The 25000-nt window shown below is 50.2% G+C and overlaps 1 protein-coding gene across 1 annotated transcript in view; it reads left to right on the top strand.

Moving 5' to 3' along the window:
* Positions 1-25000, top strand: part of LOC135536436 (trichohyalin-like) — a gene marked incomplete at its 3' end in the record, with an annotated part of 49880 nt that overhangs the window by 22220 nt on the left and 2660 nt on the right. Inside the window, exon 2 of the mRNA XM_064962775.1 lies at positions 23711-25000. This exon is cut by the window's right edge and continues 1176 nt beyond it. Within this exon, the coding sequence (XP_064818847.1) occupies positions 23711-25000 (1290 nt within the window). The remainder of the gene's footprint in view (positions 1-23710) is intronic.

Raw genomic sequence — 25000 nt, forward strand, 5'->3', positions numbered from 1 at the left:
CTCTGGAATGAAGCATTTCTTTTCCTCTGACTGAGATGATAGTTAAGTTTAGATAGCCCTGCAATCCCTCAAACGGCATCATCGCACATTCCCCACATCGTCGCTTCCACTTTCTACAGCTTTTTGTCATCGTGTGTGTGTGTGTGTGTGTGTGATACTAAGGAGATGAATACACCAGATGGCTTCCCTTTCACTGAATAAATTATAATCATACAAAGTGGAGATAGTCCGCTTATCATTTTCTGAAGGACTTGCTCTTTCTGAGAAATATATGATCTAATCTAACATATATGCATTTCAGAAGCTTATGTATATTATCTCCTCTCGCTATTTAGTGAACCATGAAGATCGACTGAAAGTTTGAGGTTGACAGAAAGGCTCCTCCTTTAGCCGGTACATGGACCACCTGGTCCATAGCAGGAGAGAGGAGTCTCCTTCAGCAGGTACATGGACAACCTGGTCCATAGCAGGAGAGAGGAGTCTCCTTTAGCAGGTACATGGACCACCTGGTCCATAGCAGGAGAGAGGAGTCTCCTTTAGCAGGTACATGGACAACCTGGTCCATAGCAGGAGAGAGGAGCCTCCTTTAGCAGGTACATGGACAACCTGGTCCATAGCAGGAGAGAGGAGCCTCCTTTAGCAGGTACATGGACCACCTGGTCCATAGCAGGAGAGAGGAGCCTCCTTTAGCAGGTACATGGACAACCTGGTCCATAGCAGGAGAGAGGAGTGTCCTTTAGCAGGTACATGGACAACCTGGTCCATAGCAGGAGAGAGGAGTCTCCTTGAGCAGGTACATGGACAACCTGGTCCATAGCAGGAGAGAGGGGCCTCCTTTAGCAGGTACATGGACAACCTGGTCCATAGCAGGAGAGAGGAGTCTCCTTTAGCAGGTACATGGACAACCTGGTCCATAGCAGGAGAGAGGAGTGTCCTTTAGCAGGTACATGGACAACCTGGTCCATAGCAGGAGAGAGGAGTCTCCTTTAGCAGGTACATGGACAACCTGGTCCATAGCAGGAGAGAGGAGTCTCCTTCAGTAGGTACATGGACAACCTGGTCCATAGCAGGAGAGAGGAGTCTCCTTTAGCAGGTACATGGACCACCTGGTCCATAGCAGGAGAGAAGGGTCTCCTTTAGCAGGTACATGGACCACCTGGTCCATAGCAGGAGAGAGGAGTCTCCTTTAGCAGGTACATGGACAACCTGGTCCATAGCAGGAGAGAGGAGCCTCCTTTAGCAGGTACATGGACAACCTGGTCCATAGCAGGAGAGAGGAGTCTCCTTTAGCAGGTACATGGACAACCTGGTCCATAGCAGGAGAGAGGAGTCTCCTTGAGCAGGTACATGGACAACCTGGTCCATAGCAGGAGAGAGGAGCCTCCTTTAGCAGGTACATGGACAACCTGGTCCATAACAGGAGAGAGGAGTCTCCTTGAGCAGGTACATGGACAACCTGGTCCATAGCAGGAGAGAGGAGCCTCCTTTAGCAGGTTCTCCAAGCTCTGATGTTTGATGTTAATCCATGTTTTATCATTATAATTAGTCCCGTGTAGCTCAGTTGGTAGAGCATGGTGTTTGGATTCGATTCCCCTCGGGGGACCAGTATTAAAATGTGGCTCTGGATAAGAACATCTGATAAACGACAGAAATGCAATTAAAAAAACTATTTCTGATCATTGAAAGGTCTATGATTCTACCCCTCCACCACTCTCTCACTCTATCCCCTCCACCACTCTATCCCCTCCACCACTCTATCCCCTCCACCACTCTATCCCCTCCACCACTCTCTCCCTCCACAACTCTCTCCCTCCATCCCCTCCACCACTCTCTCCCTCCATCCCCCTCCACCACTCTCTCCCTTCACCACTCTCTCCCTCCATTCCCTCCACCACTCTATCCCCTCCACCACTCTATCCCCTCCACCACTCTCTCCCTTCACCACTCTCTCCCTCCACCACTCTCTCCCTTCACCACTCTCTCCCTCCATTCCCTCCACCACTCTATCCCCTCCACCACTCTATCCCCTCCACCACTCTCTCCCTTCACCACTCTCTCCCTCCACAACTCTCTCCCTCCATCCCCTCCACCACTCTTTCCCTCCACCCCTCTCTCCCTCCATCCCCTCCACCCCTCTCTCCCTCCATCCCCTCCATCCCCTCCACCACTCTCTCTCCATCCCCTCCACCACTCTCTCCCTCCATCCCCTCCACCACTCTCTCCCTTCACCACTCTCTCCCTCCATTCCCTCCACCACTCTATCCCCTCCACCACTCTATCCCCTCCACCACTCTCTCCCTTCACCACTCTCTCCCTCCACCACTCTCTCCCTTCACCACTCTCTCTCCCTCCATTCCCTCCACCACTCTCTCCCTTCACCACTCTCTCCCTTCACCACTCTCTCCCTCCACCACTCTCTCCCTCCATCCCCTCCACCACTCTCTCCCTCCATCCCCTCCATCCCCTCCACCACTCTCTCTCTCCATCCCCTCCACCACTCTCTCCCTCCATCCCCTCCACCACTCTCTCCCTTCACCACTCTCTCCCTCCATTCCCTCCACCACTCTATCCCCTCCACCACTCTATCCCCTCCACCACTCTCTCCCTTCACCACTCTCTCCCTCCACCACTCTCTCCCTTCACCACTCTCTCCCTCCATCCCCTCCACCACTCTCTCCCTTCACCACTCTCTCCCTCCATTCCCTCCACCACTCTATCCCCTCCACCACTCTATCCCCTCCACCACTCTCTCCCTTCACCACTCTCTCCCTCCACAACTCTCTCCCTCCATCCCCTCCACCACTCTTTCCCTCCACCCCTCTCTCCCTCCATCCCCTCCACCACTCTCTCCCTCCATCCCCTCCACCACTCTCTCCCTTCACCACTCTCTCCCTCCACCACTCTCTCCCTCCATCCCTCCACCACTCTCTCCCTCCACCACTCTCTCCCTCCTCCACTCTCTCCCTCCATCCCCTCCACCCCTCTCTCCCTCCATCCCCTCCACCACTCTCTCCCTCCATCCCCTCCACCCCTCTCTCCCTCCATCCCCTCCACCACTCTCTCCCTCCACCCCTCTCTCCCTCCATCCCCTCCACCACTCTCTCCCTCCATCCCCTCCACCCCCTCTCTCCCTCCATCCCCTCCACCCCTCTCTCCCTCCATCCCTCCATCCCCTCCACCCTCTCTCCCTCCATCCCCTCCATCCCCTCCACCCCTCTCTCCCTCCATCCCCTCCACCCCCCTCTCTCTCCTCCATCCCTCCACCCCCTCTCTCCCTCCATCCCCTCCATCCCCCTCCACCCCCTCTCCTCCCTCCATCCCCTCCATCCCCTCCACCCCTCTCTCCCTCCATCCCCTCCACCCCTCTCTCCCTCCATCCCCTCCATCCCCTCCACCCTCTCTCCCTCCATCCCCTCCATCCCCTCCACCCCCCTCTCCCTCCATCCCCTCCACCCCTCTCTCCCTCCATCCCCTCCACCCCTCTCTCCCTCCATCCCCTCCATCCCCTCCACCCCTCTCTCCCTCCATCCCCTCCACCCCTCTTCCCTCCATCCCCTCCATCCCCTCCACCCCTCTCTCCCTCCATCCCCTCCATCCCCTCCACCCCTCTCTCCCTCCATCCCCTCCACCCCTCTCTCCCTCCATCCCCTCCATCCCCTCCACCCCTCTCTCCTTCCATCCCCTCCACCCCTCTCTCCCCTCCATCCCCTCCATCCCCTCCACCCCTCTCTCCCTCCATCCCCTCCATCCCCTCCACCCCCTCTCTCCCTCCATCCCCTCCACCCTCTCTCCCTCCATCCCCTCCATCCCCTCCACCCCTCTCTCCCTCCAGAAGAGACTTCTCTATTCCTTCACGTGGCCCAGGTTCAATTCAAGTGCAAATTTAGTGACAGTATTTCCATGTCCCAAATGGCGCCCTATTCCCTTTATAGTGCACTACGTTTGACCAGGACCGTAGGGGCCCTACATAGGGAGGGTACTATATGGGACGCACAACGCTGTATGCAGATGGGAGTTGTTTTTTAAATTCTCGAAATCTGCCTTCTCTGATGCGGTAAAGTACAAGAAATTAGTCCAACCTGGTGTCTGTGTGTGTGTCTGTGTGTGTGTGTTTGTGTGTCTGTGTGTGTGTGTTTGTGTGTGAGTGTGTGTGTGTGTGTCTGTGTGTGTGTGTGTGTGTTTATGTGTGTGTGTGTGTGTCTATGTGTCTGTGTGTGCAAATGTCTGTGTCTGTGTGTGTGTGTGTCTGTGTCTGTGTGTGTGTCTGTGCGTGTGTGTGTGTGTGTGTCTGTGCGTGTGTGTGTGTGTGTGTGTGTGTGTGTGTGTGTGTGTGTCTGTGTGTGTGTGTGTCTGTGCATATGTCTGTGTCTGTGTCTGTGTGTGTGTGTGTGTCTGTGTTTGAGTGTGAGTGTGAGTGTGAGTGTGAGTGTGAGTGTGAGTGTGAGTGTGAGTGTGTGTGTGTGTGTGTGTGTGTGTGTGTGTGTGTGTGTGTGTGTGTGCCTGCCTGCTGTAGTTCCATCCCTGCATGTCTCCACAGTTGTGACAGTCATTATACTCCAGCAGAACGTGTTATAGAATAGTTACGTAATAGTTAATAGTTTTAAAAAATGACTTCCTGTTCCTCTGGTGAGGTCACAGTCACACAGGACTTCCTGTTCTGCTCCAAGGTCTAGTTCCTCTGGTGAGGTCACAGTCACACAGGACTTCCTGTTCTGCTCCAAGGTCTATTTCCTCTGGTGAGGTCACAGTCACACAGGACTTCCTGTTCTGCTCCAAGGTCTAGTTCCTCTGATGAGGTCACAGTCACACAGGACTTCCTGTTCTGCTCCAAGGTCTAGTTCCTCTGGTGAGGTCACAGTCACACAGGACTTCCTGTTCTGCTCCAAGGTCTAGTTCCTCTGGTGAGGTCACAGTCACACAGGACTTCCTGTTCTGCTCCAAGGTCTAGTTCCTCTGGTGAGGTCACAGTCACACAGGACTTCCTGTTCTGCTCCAAGGTCTAGTTCCTCTGATGAGGTCACAGTCACAAATTGAGGTCTAGATCACCTCAATTTTAGTGCTATCTCTTCAGATTATGGCTTGATCACCTCAATTCTAGTGCTATCTCTTCAGATTATAGCTAGATCACCTCAATTATAGTGCTATCTCTTCAGATTATAGCTAGATCATCTCAATTTTCATGCTCAATTTTAGTGCTATCTCTTCAGATTATAGCTAGATCACCTCAGTTCTAGTGCTATATCTTCAGATTGTAGCTAGATCACCTCAATTCTAGTGCTATCTCTTCAGATTATAGCTAGATCACCTCAGTTCTAGTGCTATCTCTTCAGATTATAGCTAGATCACCTCAATTCTAGTGCTATCTCTTCAGATTATAGCTAGATCACCTCAGTTCTAGTGCTATCTCTTCAGATAATAGCTAGATCACCTCAATTCTAGTGCTATCTCTTCAGATTATAGCTAGATCACCTCAGTTCTAGTGCTATTGTCAGGACCCGGTTACGAACTTGGGTCTCCGGAGTGAGAAACAGTCACTTAACCAACTGAGCCACGAATAGTCAGCAGAACCCAGAAGATGAGGCAGACACAGCAGTACTTAAGACGGTGTATTTAATAAAGTAAAAAGGAGAAGTCCTTAAATACAAAAATGGCAAATCCAAAAGGTGGTAGGAATAGCACAAAAAAGCCTCAAGAGATACTCAAAAACAAAAACAGAATTCCATAAGAGCATCCACCGGAAACGACAAGAATACACAGAACACTAGGGCTGGGTGCTAACATACAAACACAGAGCACAGAACTGAGGGAAACTAAGGGTTTAAATACAATCAGGGGAAACGAGGTACAGGTGCAAATAATAATGGGGAACAAGGGAAAAAACATAAGGTCAAAAAGCACAATGGGGGCATCTAGTGACCAAAACCCGGAACAACCCTGGCCAAATCCTGACAGCTATCTCTTCAGATAATAGCTAGATCACCTCAATTCTAGTGCTATGTCTTCAGATTATAGCTAGACCACCATAGTTTTAGTTCTGTCGCTTCAGATTATGGCTAGACCTCCTTACCTTTAGTTATATCCATCATCTGTGTTTGATTCCCATTCAGATGACTGGAGGAGAGACAGACACAGCTGTGTTTAATGTGTGTTCCAGGGGGTTAAGATGTTAACCTCACATAAAAGAAAGAGGCAGCGCTTTAGTTGAGCTGTGTGTACCCTTCACTCTCTGCATTTCAATTCAAACTGAGTGTTTTTCATTGGTTGGTCCAAGCCCTCGGGTAATGCAAATATTGTTAACCATATTTTACTGGTTTGCCTGCTTTTGAATAGATAATAATGCTTCTAACACATGAACGACATCCGCTAATTTATTATTACACACCTGACCTCACCTAGACCCTTTCAGGTTCCACCTCACCTAGACCCTCTCCTTTCAGGTTCCACCTCACCTAGACCCTTTCAGGTTCCACCTCACCTAGACCCTTTCAGGTTCCACCTCACCGAGACCCTCTCCTTTCATGTTCCACCTCCCCTAGACCCTCTCCTTTCAGGTTCCACCTCACCTAGACCCTCTCCTTTCAGGTCCCACCTCACCTAGACCCTCTCCTTTCTGGTCCCACCTCACCTAGACCCTCTCCTTTCAGGTTCCACCTCACCTAGACCCTTTCAGGTTCCACCTCACCTAGACCCTCTCCTTTCAGGTTCCACCTCACCTAAACACTCTCCTTTCAGGTTCCACCTCCCCTAGACCCTCTCCTTTCATGTTCCACCTCACCTAGACCCTCTCCTTTCAGGTTACACCTCACCTAGACCCTCTCCTTTCATGTTCCACCTCACCTAGACACTCTCCTTTCAGGTTCCACCTCCCCTAGACCCTCTCCTTTCAGGTTCCACCTCACCTAGACCCTCTCCTTTCTGGATAATTATTCTACATGTTTTCTGTCAGGTTTGATGTTGCAAGACAGAATATTCTGTCTGTGACGACTGAGATTAATAGGCTTGTGGTCACGCGTCTATTTTTATCAACGATGACAAATTCATCTTGTTGTTGGTATTACTTTCTACTAGCCGGAGGCTGCTGGGTGGTTTTGATGGAGCTGCTGGGTGGTTTTGATGGAGGCTGCTGGGTGGTTTTGATGGAGCTGCTGGGTGGTTTTGATGGAGACTGCTGGGTGGTTTTGATGGAGACTGCTGGGTGGTTTTGATGGAGGCTGCTGGGTGGTTTTGATGGAGGCTACTGGGTGGTTTTGATGGAGGCTGCTGGGTGGTTTTGATGGAGGCTGCTGGGTGGTTTTGATGGAGGCTGCTGGGTAGTTTTGATGGAGGCTGCTGGGTGGTTTTGATGGAGGCTGCTGGGTAATTCTGATGAAGGCTGCTGGTTAATTCTGATGGAGGCTGCTGGGTTGTTTTGATGGAGGCTGCTGGGTGGTTTTGATGGAGGCTGCTGGGTGGTTTTTGATGGAGGCTGCTGGGTAGTTTTGATTTACATTTACATTTACATTTAAGTCATTTAGCAGACGCTCTTATCCAGAGCGACTTACAAATTGGTGAATTCACCTGACATCAGTGGAACAGCCACTTTACAATAGTGCATCTAAATCATAAGGGGGGGGGGTGAGAAGGATTGCTTTATCCTATCCTAGGTATTCCTTGAAGAGGGATGGAGGCTGCTGGGTAATTCTGATGGAGGCTACTGGGTGGTTTTGATGGAGGCTGCTGGGTGGTTTTGATGGAGGCTGCTGGGTAGTTTTGATGGAGGCTGCTGGGTGGTTTTGATGGAGGCTGCTGGGTAATTCTGATGGAGGCTGCTGGGTAATTCTGACGGAGACTGCTGGGTAGTTTTGATGGAGACTGCTGGGTGGTTTTGATGGAGGCTGCTGGGTGGTGTTGATGGAGGCTGGGTGGTTCTTCCCCTACCTGTCCTCTCTCACTCCCTCCTCTTCTTGACGTTCCGTTTGGATAGCTGTCTCCCATCAGGCTACTAGTCTAGTATAGGTGGACTTTCTTTAAGCCTGTAGAATGGAGGAGGGATAGTTCTTCAAGCCTGTAGAATGGAGGGAGGGAGGGATAGTTCTTTAAGCCTGTAGAATGGAGGGAGGGAGGGATAGTTCTTTAAGCCTGTAGAATGGAGGAGGGAGGGATAGTTCTTTAAGCCTGTAGAATGGAGGGAGGGAGGGATAGTTCTTTAAGCCTGTAGAATGGAGGGAGGGAGGGATAGTTCTTTAAGCCTGTAGAATGGAGGGAGGGAGGGAGGGATAGTTCTTTAAGCCTGTAGAATGGAGGGAGGGAGGGATAGTTCTTTAAGCCTGTAGAATGGAGGGAGGGAGGGATAGTTCTTTAAGCCTGTAGAATGGAGGGAGGGAGGGATAGTTCTTTAAGCCTGTAGAATGGAGGGAGGGATAGTTCTTTAAGCCTGTAGAATGGAGGGAGGGAGGGATAGTTCTTTAAGCCTGTAGAATGGAGGGAGGGAGGGATAGTTCTTTAAGCCTGTAGAATGGAGGGAGGGAGGGATAGTTCTTTAAGCCTGTTGAATGGAGGGAGGGAGGGATAGTTCTTTAAGCCTGTAGAATGGAGGGAGGGATAGTTCTTTAAGCCTGTAGAATGGAGGGAGGGAGGGATAGTTCTTTAAGCCTGTAGAATGGAGGGAGGGAGGGATAGTTCTTTAAGCCTGTAGAATGGAGGGAGGGAGGGATAGTTCTTTAAGCCTGTAGAATGGAGGGAGGGAGGGATAGTTCTTTAAGCCTGTTGAATGGATGGAGGGAGGGATAGTTCTTTAAGCCTGTAGAATGGAGGGAGGGAGGGATAGTTCTTTAAGCCTGTAGAATGGAGGGAGGGAGGGATAGTTCTTTAAGCCTGTAGAATGGAGGAGGGAGGGATAGTTCTTTAAGCCTGTAGAATGGAGGGAGGGAGGGATAGTTCTTTAAGCCTGTAGAATGGAGGGAGGGAGGGATAGTTCTTTAAGCCTGTAGAATGGAGGGAGGGAGGGAGGGATAGTTCTTTAAGCCTGTAGAATGGAGGGAGGGAGGGATAGTTCTTTAAGCCTGTAGAATGGAGGGAGGGAGGGATAGTTCTTTAAGCCTGTAGAATGGAGGGAGGGAGGGATAGTTCTTTAAGCCTGTAGAATGGAGGGAGGGATAGTTCTTTAAGCCTGTAGAATGGAGGGAGGGAGGGATAGTTCTTTAAGCCTGTAGAATGGAGGGAGGGAGGGATAGTTCTTTAAGCCTGTAGAATGGAGGGAGGGAGGGATAGTTCTTTAAGCCTGTAGAATGGAGGGAGGGAGGGATAGTTCTTTAAGCCTGTAGAATGGAGGGAGGGAGGGAGGGAGGGATAGTTCTTTAAGCCTGTAGAATGGATGGAGGGAGGGATAGTTCTTTAAGCCTGTAGAATGGAGGGAGGGAGGGATAGTTCTTTAAGCCTGTAGAATGGAGGGAGGGAGGGATAGTTCTTTAAGCCTGTAGAATGGAGGAGGGGAGCCTGTAGAATGGATGGGGATAGTTCTTTATGCCTGTAGAATGGATGGAGGGAGGGATAGTTCTTTAAGCCTTTAGAATGGAGGGAGGGAGGGATAGTTCTTTAAGCCTGTAGAATGGAGGAGGGAGGGATAGTTCTTTAAGCCTGTAGAATGGAGGAGGGAGGGAGGGATAGTTCTTTAAGCCTGTAGAATGGAGGGAGGGAGGGATAGTTCTTTAAGCCTGTAGAATGGAGGGAGGGAGGGATAGTTCTTTAAGCCTGTAGAATGGAGGGAGGGAGGGATAGTTCTTTAAGCCTGTAGAATGGAGGGAGGGAGGGATAGTTCTTTAAGCCTGTAGAATGGAGGGAGGGAGGGATAGTTCTTTAAGCCTGTAGAATGGAGGAGGGAGGGAGGGATAGTTCTTTAAGCCTGTAGAATGGAGGGAGGGAGGGAGGGATAGTTCTTTAAGCCTGTAGAATGGAGGGAGGGAGGGATAGTTCTTTAAGCCTGTAGAATGGAGGGAGGGAGGGATAGTTCTTTAAGCCTGTAGAATGGAGGGAGGGAGGGATAGTTCTTTAAGCCTGTAGAATGGAGGGAGGGAGGGATAGTTCTTTAAGCCTGTAGAATGGAGGAAGGATAGTTCTTTAAGCCTGTAGAATGGAGGGAGGGATAGTTCTTTAAGCCTGTAGAATGGAGGGAGGGAGGGAGGGATAGTTCTTTAAGCCTGTAGAATGGAGGAGGGAGGGATAGTTCTTTAAGCCTGTAGAATGGAGGGGAGGGATGGATAGTTCTTTAAGCCTGTAGAATGGAGGAGGGAGGGATAGTTCTTTAAGCCTGTAGAATGGAGGGAGGGAGGGATAGTTCTTTAAGCCTGTAGAATGGAGGGAGGGAGGGATAGTTCTTTAAGCCTGGAGGGAATGGAGAATGGAGGAGGGAGGGATAGTTCTTTAAGCCTGTAGAATGGAGGAGGGATAGTTCTTTAAGCCTGAGGGAGGGAGGGATAGTTCTTTAAGCCTGTAGAATGGAGGAGGGAGGGATAGTTCTTTAAGCCTGTAGAATGGAGGAGGGAGGGATAGTTCTTTAAGCCTGTAGAATGGAGGGAGGGAGGGATAGTTCTTTAAGCCTGTAGAATGGAGGGAGGGAGGGATAGTTCTTTAAGCCTGTAGAATGGAGGGAGGGGTTCTTTAAGCCTGTAGAATGGAGGGAGGGAGGGAGTTCTTTAAGCCTGTAGAATGGAGGGAGGGAGGGATAGTTCTTTAAGCCTGTAGAATGGAGGGAGGGAGGGATAGTTCTTTAAGCCTGTAGAATGGAGGGAGGGAGGGATAGTTCTTTAAGCCTGTAGAATGGAGGGAGGGAGGGATAGTTCTTTAAGCCTAGAATAGAATGGATGGGGAGGGAGGGATAGTTCTTTAAGCCTGTAGAATGGAGGGAGGGAGGGATAGTTCTTTAAGCCTGTAGAATGGAGGGAGGGAGGGATAGTTCTTTAAGCCTGTAGAATGGAGGGAGGGAGGGATAGTTCTTTAAGCCTGTAGAATGGAGGGAGGGATAGTTCTTTAAGCCTGTAGAATGGAGGGAGGGAGGGATAGTTCTTTAAGCCTGTAGAATGGAGAGAGGGAGGGATAGTTCTTTAAGCCTGTAGAATGGAGGGAGGAGGGATAGTTCTTTAAGCCTGTAGAATGGAGGAGGGAGGGATAGTTCTTTAAGCCTGTAGAATGGAGGGAGGGATAGTTCTATAAGCCTGTAGAATGGAGGGAGGGATAGTTCTTTAAGCCTGTAGAATGGAGGGAGGGAGGGATAGTTCTTTAAGCCTGTAGAATGGAGGAGGGAGGGATAGTTCTTTAAGCCTGTAGAATGGAGGAGGGAGGGATAGTTCTTTAAGCCTGTAGAATGGAGGGAGGGAGGGATAGTTCTTTAAGCCTGTAGAATGGAGGGAGGGAGGGATAGTTCTTTAAGCCTGTAGAATGGAGGGAGGGAGGGATAGTTCTTTAAGCCTGTAGAATGGAGGGAGGGAGGGATAGTTCTTTTAAGCCTGTAGAATGGAGGGAGGGAGGGATAGTTCTTTAAGCCTGTAGAATGGAGGAGGGGAGGGATAGTTCTTTAAGCCTGTAGAATGGAGGGAGGGAGGGATAGTTCTTTAAGCCTGTAGAATGGAGGGAGGGAGGGATAGTTCTTTAAGCCTGTAGAATGGAGGGAGGGAGGGATAGTTCTTTAAGCCTGTAGAATGGAGGGAGGGAGGGATAGTTCTTTAAGCCTGTAGAATGGAGGAGGAGGGATAGTTCTTTAAGCCTGTAGAATAGTTCTTTAAGCCTGTAGAATGGAGGGAGGGAGGGATAGTTCTTTAAGCCTGTAGAATGGAGGGAGGGAGGGATAGTTCTTTAAGCCTGTAGAATGGAGGGAGGGAGGGATAGTTCTTTAAGCCTGTAGAATGGAGGGAGGGAGGGATAGTTCTTTAAGCCTGTAGAATGGAGGGAGGGAGGGATAGTTCTTTAAGCCTGTAGAATGGAGTTCTTTAAGGAGAATGGAGGGAGGGAGGGATAGTTCTTTAAGCCTGTAGAATGGAGGGAGGGGGATAGTTCTTTAAGCCTGTAGAATGGAGGGAGGGAGGGATAGTTCTTTAAGCCTGTAGAATGGAGGGAGGGAGGGATAGTTCTTTAAGCCTGTAGAATGGAGGGAGGGAGGGATAGTTCTTTAAGCCTGTAGAATGGAGGGAGGGAGGGATAGTTCTTTAAGCCTGTAGAATGGAGGGAGGGAGGGAGGGATAGTTCTTTAAGCCTGTAGAATGGAGGGAGGGAGGGATAGTTCTTTAAGCCTGTAGAATGGAGGGAGGGAGGGATAGTTCTTTAAGCCTGTAGAATGGAGGGAGGGAGGGATAGTTCTTTAAGCCTGTAGAATGGAGGGAGGGAGGGATAGTTCTTTAAGCCTGTAGAATGGAGGAGGGAGGGATAGTTCTTTAAGCCTGTAGAATGGAGGAGGGAGGGATAGTTCTTTAAGCCTGTAGAATGGAGGGAGGGAGGGATAGTTCTTTAAGCCTGTAGAATGGAGGGAGGGAGGGATAGTTCTTTAAGCCTGTAGAATGGAGGAGGGAGGGATAGTTCTTTAAGCCTGTAGAATGGAGGAGGGAGGGATAGTTCTTTAAGCCTGTAGAATGGAGGGAGGGAGGGATAGTTCTTTAAGCCTGTAGAATGGAGGGAGGGAGGGATAGTTCTTTAAGCCTGTAGAATGGAGGGAGGGAGGGATAGTTCTTTAAGCCTGTAGAATGGAGGGAGGGAGGGATAGTTCTGTAGAATGGAGGGAGGGAGGGATAGTTATTTAAGCCTGTAGAATGGAGGGAGGGAGGGATAGTTCTTTAAGCCTGTAGAATGGAGGAGGGAGGGATAGTTCTTTAAGCCTGTAGAATGGAGGGAGGGATAGTTCTTTAAGCCTGTAGAATGGAGGGAGGGAGGGATAGTTATTTAAGCCTGTAGAATGGAGGGAGGGAGGGATAGTTCTTTAAGCCTGTAGAATGGAGGAGGGAGGAATAGTTCTTTAAGCCTGTAGAATGGAGGAGGGAGGGATAGTTCTTTAAGCCTGTAGAATGGAGGAGGGAGGGATAGTTCTTTAAGCCTGTAGAATGGAGGGAGGGAGGGAGGGATAGTTCTTTAAGCCTGTAGAATGGAGGGAGGGATAGTTCTTTAAGCCTGTAGAATGGAGGAGGGAGGGAGGGATAGTTCTTTAAGCCTGTAGAATGGAGGAGAGGGAGGGATAGTTCTTTAAGCCTGTAGAATGGAGGGAGGGAGGGATAGTTCTTTAAGCCTGTAGAATGGAGGAGGGAGGGAGGGATAGTTCTTTAAGCCTGTAGAATGGAGGGAGGGAGGGATAGTTCTTTAAGCCTGTAGAATGGAGGGAGGGAGGGATAGTTCTTTAAGCCTGTAGAATGGAGGAGGGAGGGATAGTTCTTTAAGCCTGTAGAATGGAGGAGGGAGGGAGGGATAGTTCTTTAAGCCTGTAGAATGGAGGAGGGAGGGAGGGATAGTTCTTTAAGCCTGTAGAATGGAGGGAGGGAGGGATAGTTCTTTGAGGGGTAGAGAGATTAACAATAAGGAGTGAATGAAGCAGAGGGTTGCCTGGAGGAGTGTAAAAACATCTTATCCCTCTCTCCCTGGCCATCTGGTTGTTTGTTTGTGCTGGTGCAGAAAGTGTGTGTGTGTATGTATGTGTGTGTGTGTGTATGTGTGTGTGTATGTATGTGTGGTGTGTGTGTGTGTGTATGTGTGTGTGTATGTGTATGTGTGTGTGTATGTATGTGTGTGTGAAACCTCCCTCCGCTGGTGCAGAAAGCGAGACAGAGCTTGTTCAGAAATATGCTGTGCCATTCTGCAGCACCTTGGGGACAGGTATAAACTAGCACAGAGCCCTCCCCCTTTCTCTTTCTCTTCCTTCCCTGCCTTCTTTCCTTCTCTCTCTCTACTTTCCCCCTCAAATGTTTTAGCCTTCTCTCTCTTCTCTCTCTTCTCTCTCTCTCCCTCTCTCTCTCTTCTCTCTCTCTCTCTCTCTCTCTCTCTCTCTCTCTCTCTCTCTCTCTCTCTCTCTCTCTCTTCTCTCTCTCTCTCTCTCTCTCTCTCTCTCTCTCTCTCTCTCAGTGTAACAGAACAACAGGTCTCTCTTAGTTTAGGACAACAGGTCTCTCCTAGTCCAGAACAACAGGTCTCTCCTAGTCCAGGACAACAGGTCTCTCCTAGTCCAGAACAACAGGTCTCTCCTAGTTCAGAACAACAGGTCTCTCCTAGTCCAGAACAACAGGTCTCTCCTAGTTCAGAACAACAGGTCTCTCCTAGTTCAGTGTAACAGCTCTCTCCTAGTTCAGTGTAACAGGTCTCTCCTAGTTCAGGACAACAGGTCTCTCCTAGTTCAGTGTAACAGGTCTCTCCTAGTTCAGTGTAACAGGTCTCTCCTAGTTCAGTGTAACAGGTCTCTCCTAGTTCAGAACAACAGGTCTCTCCTAGTTCAGTGTAACAGGTCTCTCCTAGTTCAGTGTAACAGGTCTCTCCTAGTCCAGAACAACAGGTCTCTCTTAGTTCAGAACAACAGGTCTCTCCTAGTTCAGTGTAACAGGTCTCTCCTAGTTCAGAACAACAGGTCTCTCCTAGTTCAGAACAACAGGTCTCTCCTAGTTCAGTGTAACAGGTCTCTCCTAGTTCAGTGTAACAGGTCTCTCCTAGTTCAGAACAACAGGTCTCTCCTAGTTCAGAACAACAGGTCTCTCCTAGTTCAGAACAACAGGTCTCTCCTAGTTCAGGACAACAGGTCTCTCCTAGTCCAGAACAACAGGTCTCTCCTAGTTCAGTGTAACAGGTCTCTCCTAGTTCAGAACAACAGGTCTCTCCTAGTTCAGTGTAACAGGTCTCTCCTAGTCCAGAACAACAGGTCTCTCCTAGTTCAGTGTAACAGGTCTCTCCTAGTTCAGAACAACAGGTCTCTCCTAGTCCAGAACAACAGGTCTCTCCTAGTTCAGAACAACAGGTCTCTCCTAGTTCAGTGTAACAGGTCTCTCCTAGTTCAGTGTAACAGGTCTCTCCTAGTCCAGGACAACAGGTCTCTCCTAGTTCAGGACAACAGGTCTCTCCTAGTTCAGAACAACAGGTCTCTCCTAGTTCAGAACAACAGGTCTCTCCTAGTTCAGTGTAACAGGTCTCTCCTAGTTCAGTGTAACAGGTCTCTCCTAGTCCAGAACAACAGGTCTCTCCTAGTCCAGAACAACAGGTCTCTCCTAGTCCAGAACAACAGGTCTCTCCTAGTTCAGTGTAACAGGTCTCTCCTAGTTCAGTGTAACAGGTCTCTCCTAGTCCAGAACAACATGTCTCTCCTAGTTCAGAACAACAGGTCTCTCCTAGTTCAGAACAACAGGTCTCTCCTAGTTCAGTGTAACAGGTCTCTCCTAGTTCAGTGTAACAGGTCTCTCCTAGTCCAGAACAACAGGTCTCTCCTAGTCCAGAACAACAGGTCTCTCCTAGTCCAGAACAACAGGTCTCTCCTAGTTCAGTGTAACAGGTCTCTCCTAGTTCAGAACAACAGGTCTCTCCTAGTTCAGAACAACAGGTCTCTCTTAGTCCAGAACAACAGGTCTCTCCTAGTTCAGAACAACAGGTCTCTCCTAGTTCAGGACAACAGGTCTCTCCTAGTTCAGTGTAACAGGTCTCTCCTAGTTCAGAACAACAGGTCTCTCCTAGTTCAGTGTAACAGCTCTCTCCTAGTTCAGAACAACAGGTCTCTCCTAGTTCAGTGTAACAGGTCTCTCCTAGTTCAGAACAACAGGTCTCTCCTAGTTCAGAACAACAGGTCTCTCCTAGTTCAGAACAACATGTCTCTCCTAGTCCAGTGTAACAGGTCTCTCCTAGTCCAGTGTAACAGGTCTCTCCTAGTTCAGAACAACAGGTCTCTCCTAGTTCAGAACAACAGGTCTCTCCTAGTTCAGTGTAACAGGTCTCTCCTAGTTCAGTGTAACAGGTCTCTCCTAGTTCAGTGTAACAGGTCTCTCCTAGTTCAGAACAACAGGTCTCTCCTAGTTCAGAACAACATGTCTCTCCTAGTCCAGTGTAACAGGTCTCTCCTAGTCCAGAACAACAGGTCTCTCCTAGTTCAGTGTAACAGGTCTCTCCTAGTTCAGGACAACAGGTCTCTCCTAGTCCAGAACAACAGGTCTCTCCTAGTTCAGAACAACAGGTCTCTCCTAGTCCAGAACAACAGGTCTCTCCTAGTTCAGGACAACAGGTCTCTCCTAGTTCAGTGTAACAGGTCTCTCCTAGTTCAGAACAACAGGTCTCTCCTAGTTCAGAACAACAGGTCTCTCCTAGTTCAGAACAACAGGTCTCTCCTAGTTCAGTGTAACAGGTCTCTCCTAGTTCAGTGTAACAGAACAACAGGTCTCTCCTAGTCCAGAACAACAGGTCTCTCCTAGTTCAGTGTAACAGGTCTCTCCTAGTCCAGAACAACAGGTCTCTCCTAGTTCAGTGTAACAGGTCTCTCCTAGTCCAGAACAACAGGTCTCTCCTAGTCCAGTGTAACAGAACAGCAGGTCTGTAATGTAAAGCACAAATGCTTTGACGAGCTACGGATGTGAACAGTAATGAACTATAAAACCACCTCTTACCTAAATCTCCGTAACATAATGTAGCCTGTTGAGGAGGACTGTGTGGTGATAATTAAGGTGGTTATTCTGGTGGGGTTAGGGAGTGGGGGGGGGGGGGGGGGCTTGTCAGCTCTTTGATCACGTTGGGGGTCATTGGGGGTCGTCACCTCTGACCTCAGCGATGGTTAAAGAGATGCAGAGATACAGGGACAGACTAATTATACATAATAACAGTGACGAGAACAGTGCCCCCGCCACAAACACACACACCTACACACACACACACACACACACACACACACACACACACACACACACACACACACACACACACACACACACACACACACACACACACACACACACACACACACACACACACACAGACACACACACACACACAGAGACACACACACACACACATACACCTGTAATTATTCCCTTCAACGACAACCGGAGTACAGAGCCCACTGCTGCCTGGTTAATAACAGTGCTGTAACACCTGAATTATTCCCTCCCCCCTCCACCCCCTCCACAGGAGGTTGGTAGCACCTTAATTAGGGAGGACAGGCTCGTGGTAACGGCTGGAGTGGAATGGTATCAAATACATGAAACATGGTGTCCAACCGTTCCATTTGATCCGTTCCAGCCATTATGATGAGCCGTCCTCCCCTCATTAGCCTCCACTGCCCCCCCCACACACACACCCCCAGACCACACACACACACACACACCCAGACCACACACACACACACACCCCCAGACCACACACACACACACACCCCCAGACCACACACACACACACACCCCCAGACCACACACACACACACACACACCCAGACCACACACACACACCCCCAGACCACACACACACACACCCCCAGACCACACACACACACACACACACACACACCCAGACCACACACACACACACACACACACACACCCCCAGACCACACACACACACACACACACACACACCCCCAGACCACACACACACACACACACACCCAGACCACACACACACACACACACGCACACACACACCCCCAGACCACACACACACACTTTCACACGCACACCTACACACGCACACCTACACACACACACTTTCACACGCACACCTACACACACACATTAGCTGCCTGTCTTATAGAACAGATCTGATCCTGTCTACACCTGCACTAAATGACATGCTGAACGCAACGTCACATAGCGTGAAGGACAAGGTGATCATCAACACATGATTTGATTTGATTTTTTTTGGGGGGGGGATAAAACAATGAGCTAATAAGCTTTAATTACTATGGCATTCTATGAATCAGTGGCACACCAACCCCTATTACATTGAGATCGGAGGCCAAATAAGGACAACAAGGCTCCCGAGAAGGCACTGCATCTCAGTGGTAGAGCCGTCACTACAGACCCTGGTTCGATCCCGGGCTGTATCGTCACCGGCCGTGATCGGGAGTTCCATAGCGTGGCGAGACAGGTCACATCTCTGGGGTCACAGCCAGGTTACATCTCTGGGGTCACAGCCAGGTTACACCTTTGGGGTCACAGCCAGGTCACTTCTCTGGGGTCACAGCCAGGTTACACCTCTGGGGTCACAGCCAGGTTACACCTTTGGGGTCACAGCCAGGTCACATCTCTGGGGTCACAGCCAGGTCACATCTCTGGGGTCACAGCCAGGTTACACCTCTGATCATATCCATTTCTATGTCTTTGTATTTCCTCCTTTTTCAACAAGATACTATCTTCCTCATCTCCTCCCAGCTGTCTGTTATCTTCCTCCTCCTCCCAGCTGTCTGATATCTTCCTCCTCCTCCCAGCTGTCTGATATCTTCCTCATCTCCTCCCAGCTGTATGATATCTCCCTCCTCCTCCCAGCTGTCTGATATCTTCCTCATCTCCTCCCAGCTGTCTGATATCTTCCTCATCTCCTCCCAGCTGTCTGTTATCTTCCTCATCTCCTCCCAGCTGTCTGATATCTTCCTCATCTCCTCCCAGCTGTCTGATATCTTCCTCATCTCCTCCCAGCTGTCTGTTATCTTCTTCATCTCCTCCCAGCTGTCTGTTATCTTCTTCATCTCCTCCCAGCTGTCTGATATCTTCCTCCTCCTCCCAGCTGTCTGTTATCTTCTTCATCTCCTCCCAGCTGTCTGATATCTTCCTCCTCCTCCCAGCTGTCTGTTATCTTCCTCCTCCTCCCAGCTGTCTTATCTTCCTCCTCCTCCCAGCTGTCTGATATCTTCCTCCTCCTCCCAGCTGTCTGATATCTTCCTCCTCCTCCCAGCTGTCTGATATCTTCCTCATCTCCTCCCAGCTGTATGATATCTCCCTCCTCCTCCCAGCTGTCTGATATCTTCCTCATCTCCTCCCAGCTGTCTGATATCTTCCTCATCTCCTCCCAGCTGTCTGTTATCTTCCTCATCTCCTCCCAGCTGTCTGATATCTTCCTCATCTCCTCCCAGCTGTCTGATATCTTCCTCATCTCCTCCCAGCTGTCTGTTATCTTCCTCATCTCCTCCCAGCTGTCTGATATCTTCCTCATCTCCTCCCAGCTGTCTGATATCTTCCTCATCTCCTCCCAGCTGTCTGTTATCTTCTTCATCTCCTCCCAGCTGTCTGTTATCTTCTTCATCTCCTCCCAGCTGTCTGATATCTTCCTCCTCCTCCCAGCTGTCTGTTATCTTCTTCATCTCCTCCCAGCTGTCTGATATCTTCCTCCTCCTCCCAGCTGTCTGTTATCTTCCTCCTCCTCCCAGCTGTCTTATCTTCCTCCTCCTCCCAGCTGTCTGATATCTTCCTCCTCCTCCCAGCTGTCTGATATCTTCCTCATCTCCTCCCAGCTGTCTGATATCTTCCTCATCTCCTCCCAGCTGTCTGATATCTTCCTACTCCTCCCAGCTGTCTGATATCTTCTTCATCTCCTCCCAGCTGTCTGATATCTTCCTCCTCCTCCCTGCTGTCTGATATCTTCCTCCTCCTCCCAGCTGTCTGATATCTTCCTCCTCCTCCCAGCTGTCTGATATCTTCCTCCTCCTCCCAGCTGTCTGATATCTTCCTCATCTCCTCCCAGCTGTCTGATATCTTCCTCCTCCTCCCAGCTGTCTGATATCTTCTTCATCTCCTCCCAGCTGTCTGATATCTTCCTCATCTCCTCCCAGCTGTCTGATATCTTCCTCCTCCTCCCAGCTGTCTGATATCTTCCTCCTCCTCCCAGCTGTCTGATATCTTCCTCATCTCCTCCCAGCTGTCTGATATCTTCCTCATCTCCTCCCTGCTGTCTGTTATCTTCTTCCTCCTCCCAGCTGTCTGATATCTTCCTCCTCCTCCCACCTGTCTGATATCTTCCTCCTCCTCCCAGCTGTCTGATATCTTCCTCCTCCTCCCAGCTGTCTGATATCTTCCTCCTCCTCCCAGCTGTCTGATATCTTCCTCCTCCTCCCTGCTGTCTGTTATCTTCCTCATCTCCTCCCAGCTGTCTGATATCTTCCTCATCTCCTCCCAGCTGTCTGATATCTTCTTCATCTCCTCCCAGCTGTCTGATATCTTCCTCCTCCTCCCAGCTGTCTGATATCTTCCTCCTCCTCCCAGCTGTCTGATATCTTCCTCATCTCCTCCCAGCTGTCTGATATCTTCCTCCTCCTCCCAGCTGTCTGATATCTTCTTCATCTCCTCCCAGCTGTCTGTTATCTTCCTCCTCCTCCCTGCTGTCTGTTATCTTCCTCCTCCTCCCAGCTGTCTGATATCTTCCTCATCTCCTCCCAGCTGTCTGTTATCTTCCTCCTCCTCCCTGCTGTCTGTTATCTTCCTCCTCCTCCCAGCTGTCTGATATCTTCCTCATCTCCTCCCAGCTGTCTGATATCTTCCTCATCTCCTCCCAGCTGTCTGATATCTTCCTCATCTCCTCCCAGCTGTCTGATATCTTCCTCATCTCCTCCCAGCTGTCTGATATCTTCTTCATCTCCTCCCAGCTGTCTGATATCTTCCTCATCTCCTCCCAGCTGTCTGATATCTTCTTCATCTCCTCCCAGCTGTCTGTCATCTTCCTCCTCCTCCCAGCTGTCTGATATCTTCCTCATCTCCTCCCAGCTGTCTGATATCTTCCTCATCTCCTCCCAGCTGTCTGATATCTTCCTCATCTCCTCCCAGCTGTCTGTTATCTTCCTCATCTCCTCCCAGCTGTCTGCTATCTTCCTCCTCCTCCCAGCTGTCTGATATCTTCCTCATCTCCTCCCAGCTGTCTGATATCTTCCTCATCTCCTCCCAGCTGTCTGATATCTTCCTCCTCCTCCCAGCTGTCTGATATCTTCCTCATCTCCTCCCAGCTGTCTGATATCTTCCTCATCTCCTCCCAGCTGTCTGATATCTTCCTCCTCCTCCTAGCTGTCTGATATCTTCCTCCTCCTCCCAGCTGTCTGATATCTTCCTCACCTCCTCCCAGCTGTCTGTTATCTTCTTCATCTCCTCCCAGCTGTCTGATATCTTCCTCATCTCCTCCCAGCTGTCTGATATCTTCCTCCTCCTCCCAGCTGTCTGATATCTTCTTCATCTCCTCCCAGCTGTCTGATATCTTCCTCCTCCTCCCAGCTGTCTGATATCTTCCTCATCTCCTCCCAGCTGTCTGATATCTTCCTCATCTCCTCCCAGCTGTCTGATATCTTCCTCATCTCCTCCCAGCTGTCTGATATCTTCCTCCTCCTCCCAGCTGTCTGTTATCTTCTTCATCTCCTCCCAGCTGTCTGATATCTTCCTCATCTCCTCCCAGCTGTCTGATATCTTCCTCCTCTCCTCCCAGCTGTCTGATATCTTCCTCATCTCCTCCCAGCTGTCTGATATCTTCCTCATCTCCTCCCAGCTGTCTGATATCTTCCTCATCTCCTCCCAGCTGTCTGATATCTTCCTCATCTCCTCCCAGCTGTCTGATATCTTCTTCATCTCCTCCCAGCTGTCTGATATCTTCCTCCTCCTCCCAGCTGTCTGTTATCTTCCTCCTCCTCGCAGCTGTCTGATATCTTCCTCATCTCCTCCCAGCTGTCTGTCATCTTCCTCATCTCCTCCCAGCTGTCTGGTATCTTCCTCCTCCTCCCAGCTGTCTGATATCTTCCTCATCTCCTCCCAGCTGTCTGATATCTTCCTCATCTCCTCCCAGCTGTCTGATATCTTCCTCATCTCCTCCCAGCTGTCTGATATCTTCCTCATCTCCTCCCAGCTGTCTGATATCTTCTTCATCTCCTCCCAGCTGTCTGATATCTTCCTCCTCCTCCCAGCTGTCTGTTATCTTCCTCATCTCCTCCCAGCTGTCTGATATCTTCTTCATCTCCTCCCAGCTGTCTGATATCTTCCTCATCTCCTCCCAGCTGTCTGATATCTTCCTCCTCCTCCTAGCTGTCTGATATCTTCTTCATCTCCTCCCAGCTGTCTGTTATCTTCCTCACCTCCTCCCAGCTGTCTGTTATCTTCTTCATCTCCTCCCAGCTGTCTGATATCTTCCTCCTCCTCCCAGCTGTCTGTTATCTTCCTCCTCCTCGCAGCTGTCTTATATCTTCCTCATCTCCTCCCAGCTGTCTGGTATCTTCCTCCTCCTCCCAGCTGTCTGATATCTTCCTCATCTCCTCCCAGCTGTCTGTCATCTTCCTCATCTCCTCCCATTTGAAATGACTGTTAGACCATTGACCTTTACTGTGATACACCAATGTACCAATCAGTCAGGAGGAGAATTTTTTTTTTTAGGTCGGTTCGGTTTCAGCTTAATTATTAAAATACGTAATCCCATTAAAATGATTTTAGAGATTTTTAAAAATTGGATATTCCAAAAGGTCAAAATAGTGAATGTTCACTGAGTTGTCAAACCATTGAACATTTTCCTTCGTCTCTGTCAGGTCCACGTTGGCAGGACCTCGATAGAAAAATAGTCAATTACTGTGAAATAATATGTTTTTGACTTCGTTTTTATTTGATTCATTTATTATTTTTCGTTAATTAAAAGTCATCATCTCATCTCTTTTTATGGTCATTGTAGTTAATTACCACATTTCTGTGCCCAACTAGGTTGAATATTTGCTTCATGAAAACTACAACTCCCTTCAGCCCAGCGTCCCACTCTCTTGTGAATGATTTGATTTCTCTCTATAGAAACGGCGATTTTGGCTCACGTACAAAAACACAAAACAGAATTCAAGTAATTGAACCAACGCTGGTCAATGAGTTGTTTAATAACCGGGGGGGGGGAAACGAGATGACGGTCAATCGCTCAACACGAAAAGAGAAGCAGATGTGTGTGTGTGTGTGTGTGTGTGTGTGTGTGTGTGTGTGTGTGTGTGTGTGTGTGTGTGTGTGTGTGTGTGTGTGTGTGTGTGAGCTGATTTCACTGCCTGTCGGCCTCCTTGCTGCAGTCAAGGCTCCAAATGCATATTCAACAAACACAGACACACAGACACACAGACGCACAGACGCACGGACGCATGGACGCGCGGACGCGCGGACACGCGGACACGCGGACACGCGGAAACGCAGACGCACAGACGCACAGACGCACAGACGCGCAGAAGCACAGACGCACAGAAACACAGAAACACAGAAACACAGACGCACAGAAACACAGACGCACAGACGCACAGACGCACATAAACACAGACGCACAGAAACACAGAAGCACAGACGCACAGACGCACAGAAACACAGACGCACAGAAACACAGAAGCACAGACGCACAGACGCACAGAAACGCAGACACGCAGACGCACAGAAACGCAGACGCACAGACGCACAGAAACGCAGACGCACAGAAACGCAGACGCGCAGACACGCAGAAACGCAGACGCACAGAAACGCAGACACGCAGAAACGCAGACGCGCAGACGCACAGAAACACAGACGCACAGACGCACAGAAACACAGACGCACAGACGCACAGACGCACAGACGCGCAGACGCACAGAAGCACAGACACACAGAAACGCAGAAACGCAGACGCACAGAAACGCAGAAACGCAGACGCGCAGACGCACAGACGCACAGACGCACAGAAACGCAGAAACGCAGACGCGCAGACGCACAGACGCACAGACGCACAGAAACACAGACGCACAGAAACACAGACGCACAGACGCACAGACGCACATAAACACAGACGCACAGAAACACAGAAGCACAGACGCACAGACGCACAGAAACACAGACGCACAGAAACACAGAAGCACAGACGCACAGACGCACAGAAACGCAGACACGCAGACGCACAGAAACGCAGACGCACAGACGCACAGAAACGCAGACGCACAGAAACGCAGACGCGCAGACACGCAGAAACGCAGACGCACAGAAACGCAGACACGCAGAAACGCAGACGCGCAGACGCACAGAAACACAGACGCACAGACGCACAGAAACACAGACGCACAGACGCACAGACGCGCAGACGCACAGAAGCACAGACACACAGAAACGCAGAAACGCAGACGCACAGAAACGCAGAAACGCAGACGCGCAGACGCACAGACGCACAGACGCACAGAAACGCAGAAACGCAGACGCGCAGACGCACAGACGCACAGACGCACAGAAACGCAGACGCACAGACGCACAGACGCACAGACGCGCAGACGCACAGAAACGCAGAAACGCAGACGCACAGAAACGCAGAAACGCAGACGCACAGACGCGCAGACGCACAGACGCACAGACGCACAGACGCGCAGACGCACAGAAACGCAGAAACGCAGACGCACAGAAACGCAGAAACACAGACGCACAGACGCACAGAAACGCAGACGCGCAGACGCACAGACGCACAGAAACGCAGACGCGCAGACGCACAGAAACACAGACGCACAGAAACGCAGAAGCGCAGACGCGCAGACGCACAGAAACGCAGACGCGCAGACGCACAGAAACACAGAAGCACAGAAACGCAGAAGCGCAGACGCACAGAAACACAGACGCACAGAAACACAGACGCACAGAAACGCAGAAGCGCAGACGCACAGAAACGCAGACGCACAGAAACACAGACGCACAGAAACACAGACGCACAGACGCACAGAAACACAGACGCACAGAAACGCAGAAGCGCAGACGCACAGAAACACAGACGCACAGAAACACAGACGCACAGAAACGCAGAAGCGCAGACGCACAGAAACGCAGACGCACAGAAACACAGACGCACAGAAACACAGACGCGCAGACGCACAGAAACACAGACGCACAGACGCGCAGAAACACAGACACACAGAAACGCAGACGCGCAGACGCACAGAAACGCAGACGCGCAGACGCACAGAAACGCAGACGCACAGACGCGCAGAAACACAGACGCACAGAAACGCAGACGCACAGACGCACAGAAACGCAGACGCACAGACGCACAGAAACGCAGACGCACAGAAACGCAGACGCACAGAAACGCAGACGCACAGACGCACAGACACACAGAC

This window comes from Oncorhynchus masou, unplaced genomic scaffold (genome assembly GCF_036934945.1).
Source record: "Oncorhynchus masou masou isolate Uvic2021 unplaced genomic scaffold, UVic_Omas_1.1 unplaced_scaffold_618, whole genome shotgun sequence".
Classification (NCBI taxonomy): Eukaryota; Metazoa; Chordata; class Actinopteri; order Salmoniformes; family Salmonidae; genus Oncorhynchus; species Oncorhynchus masou.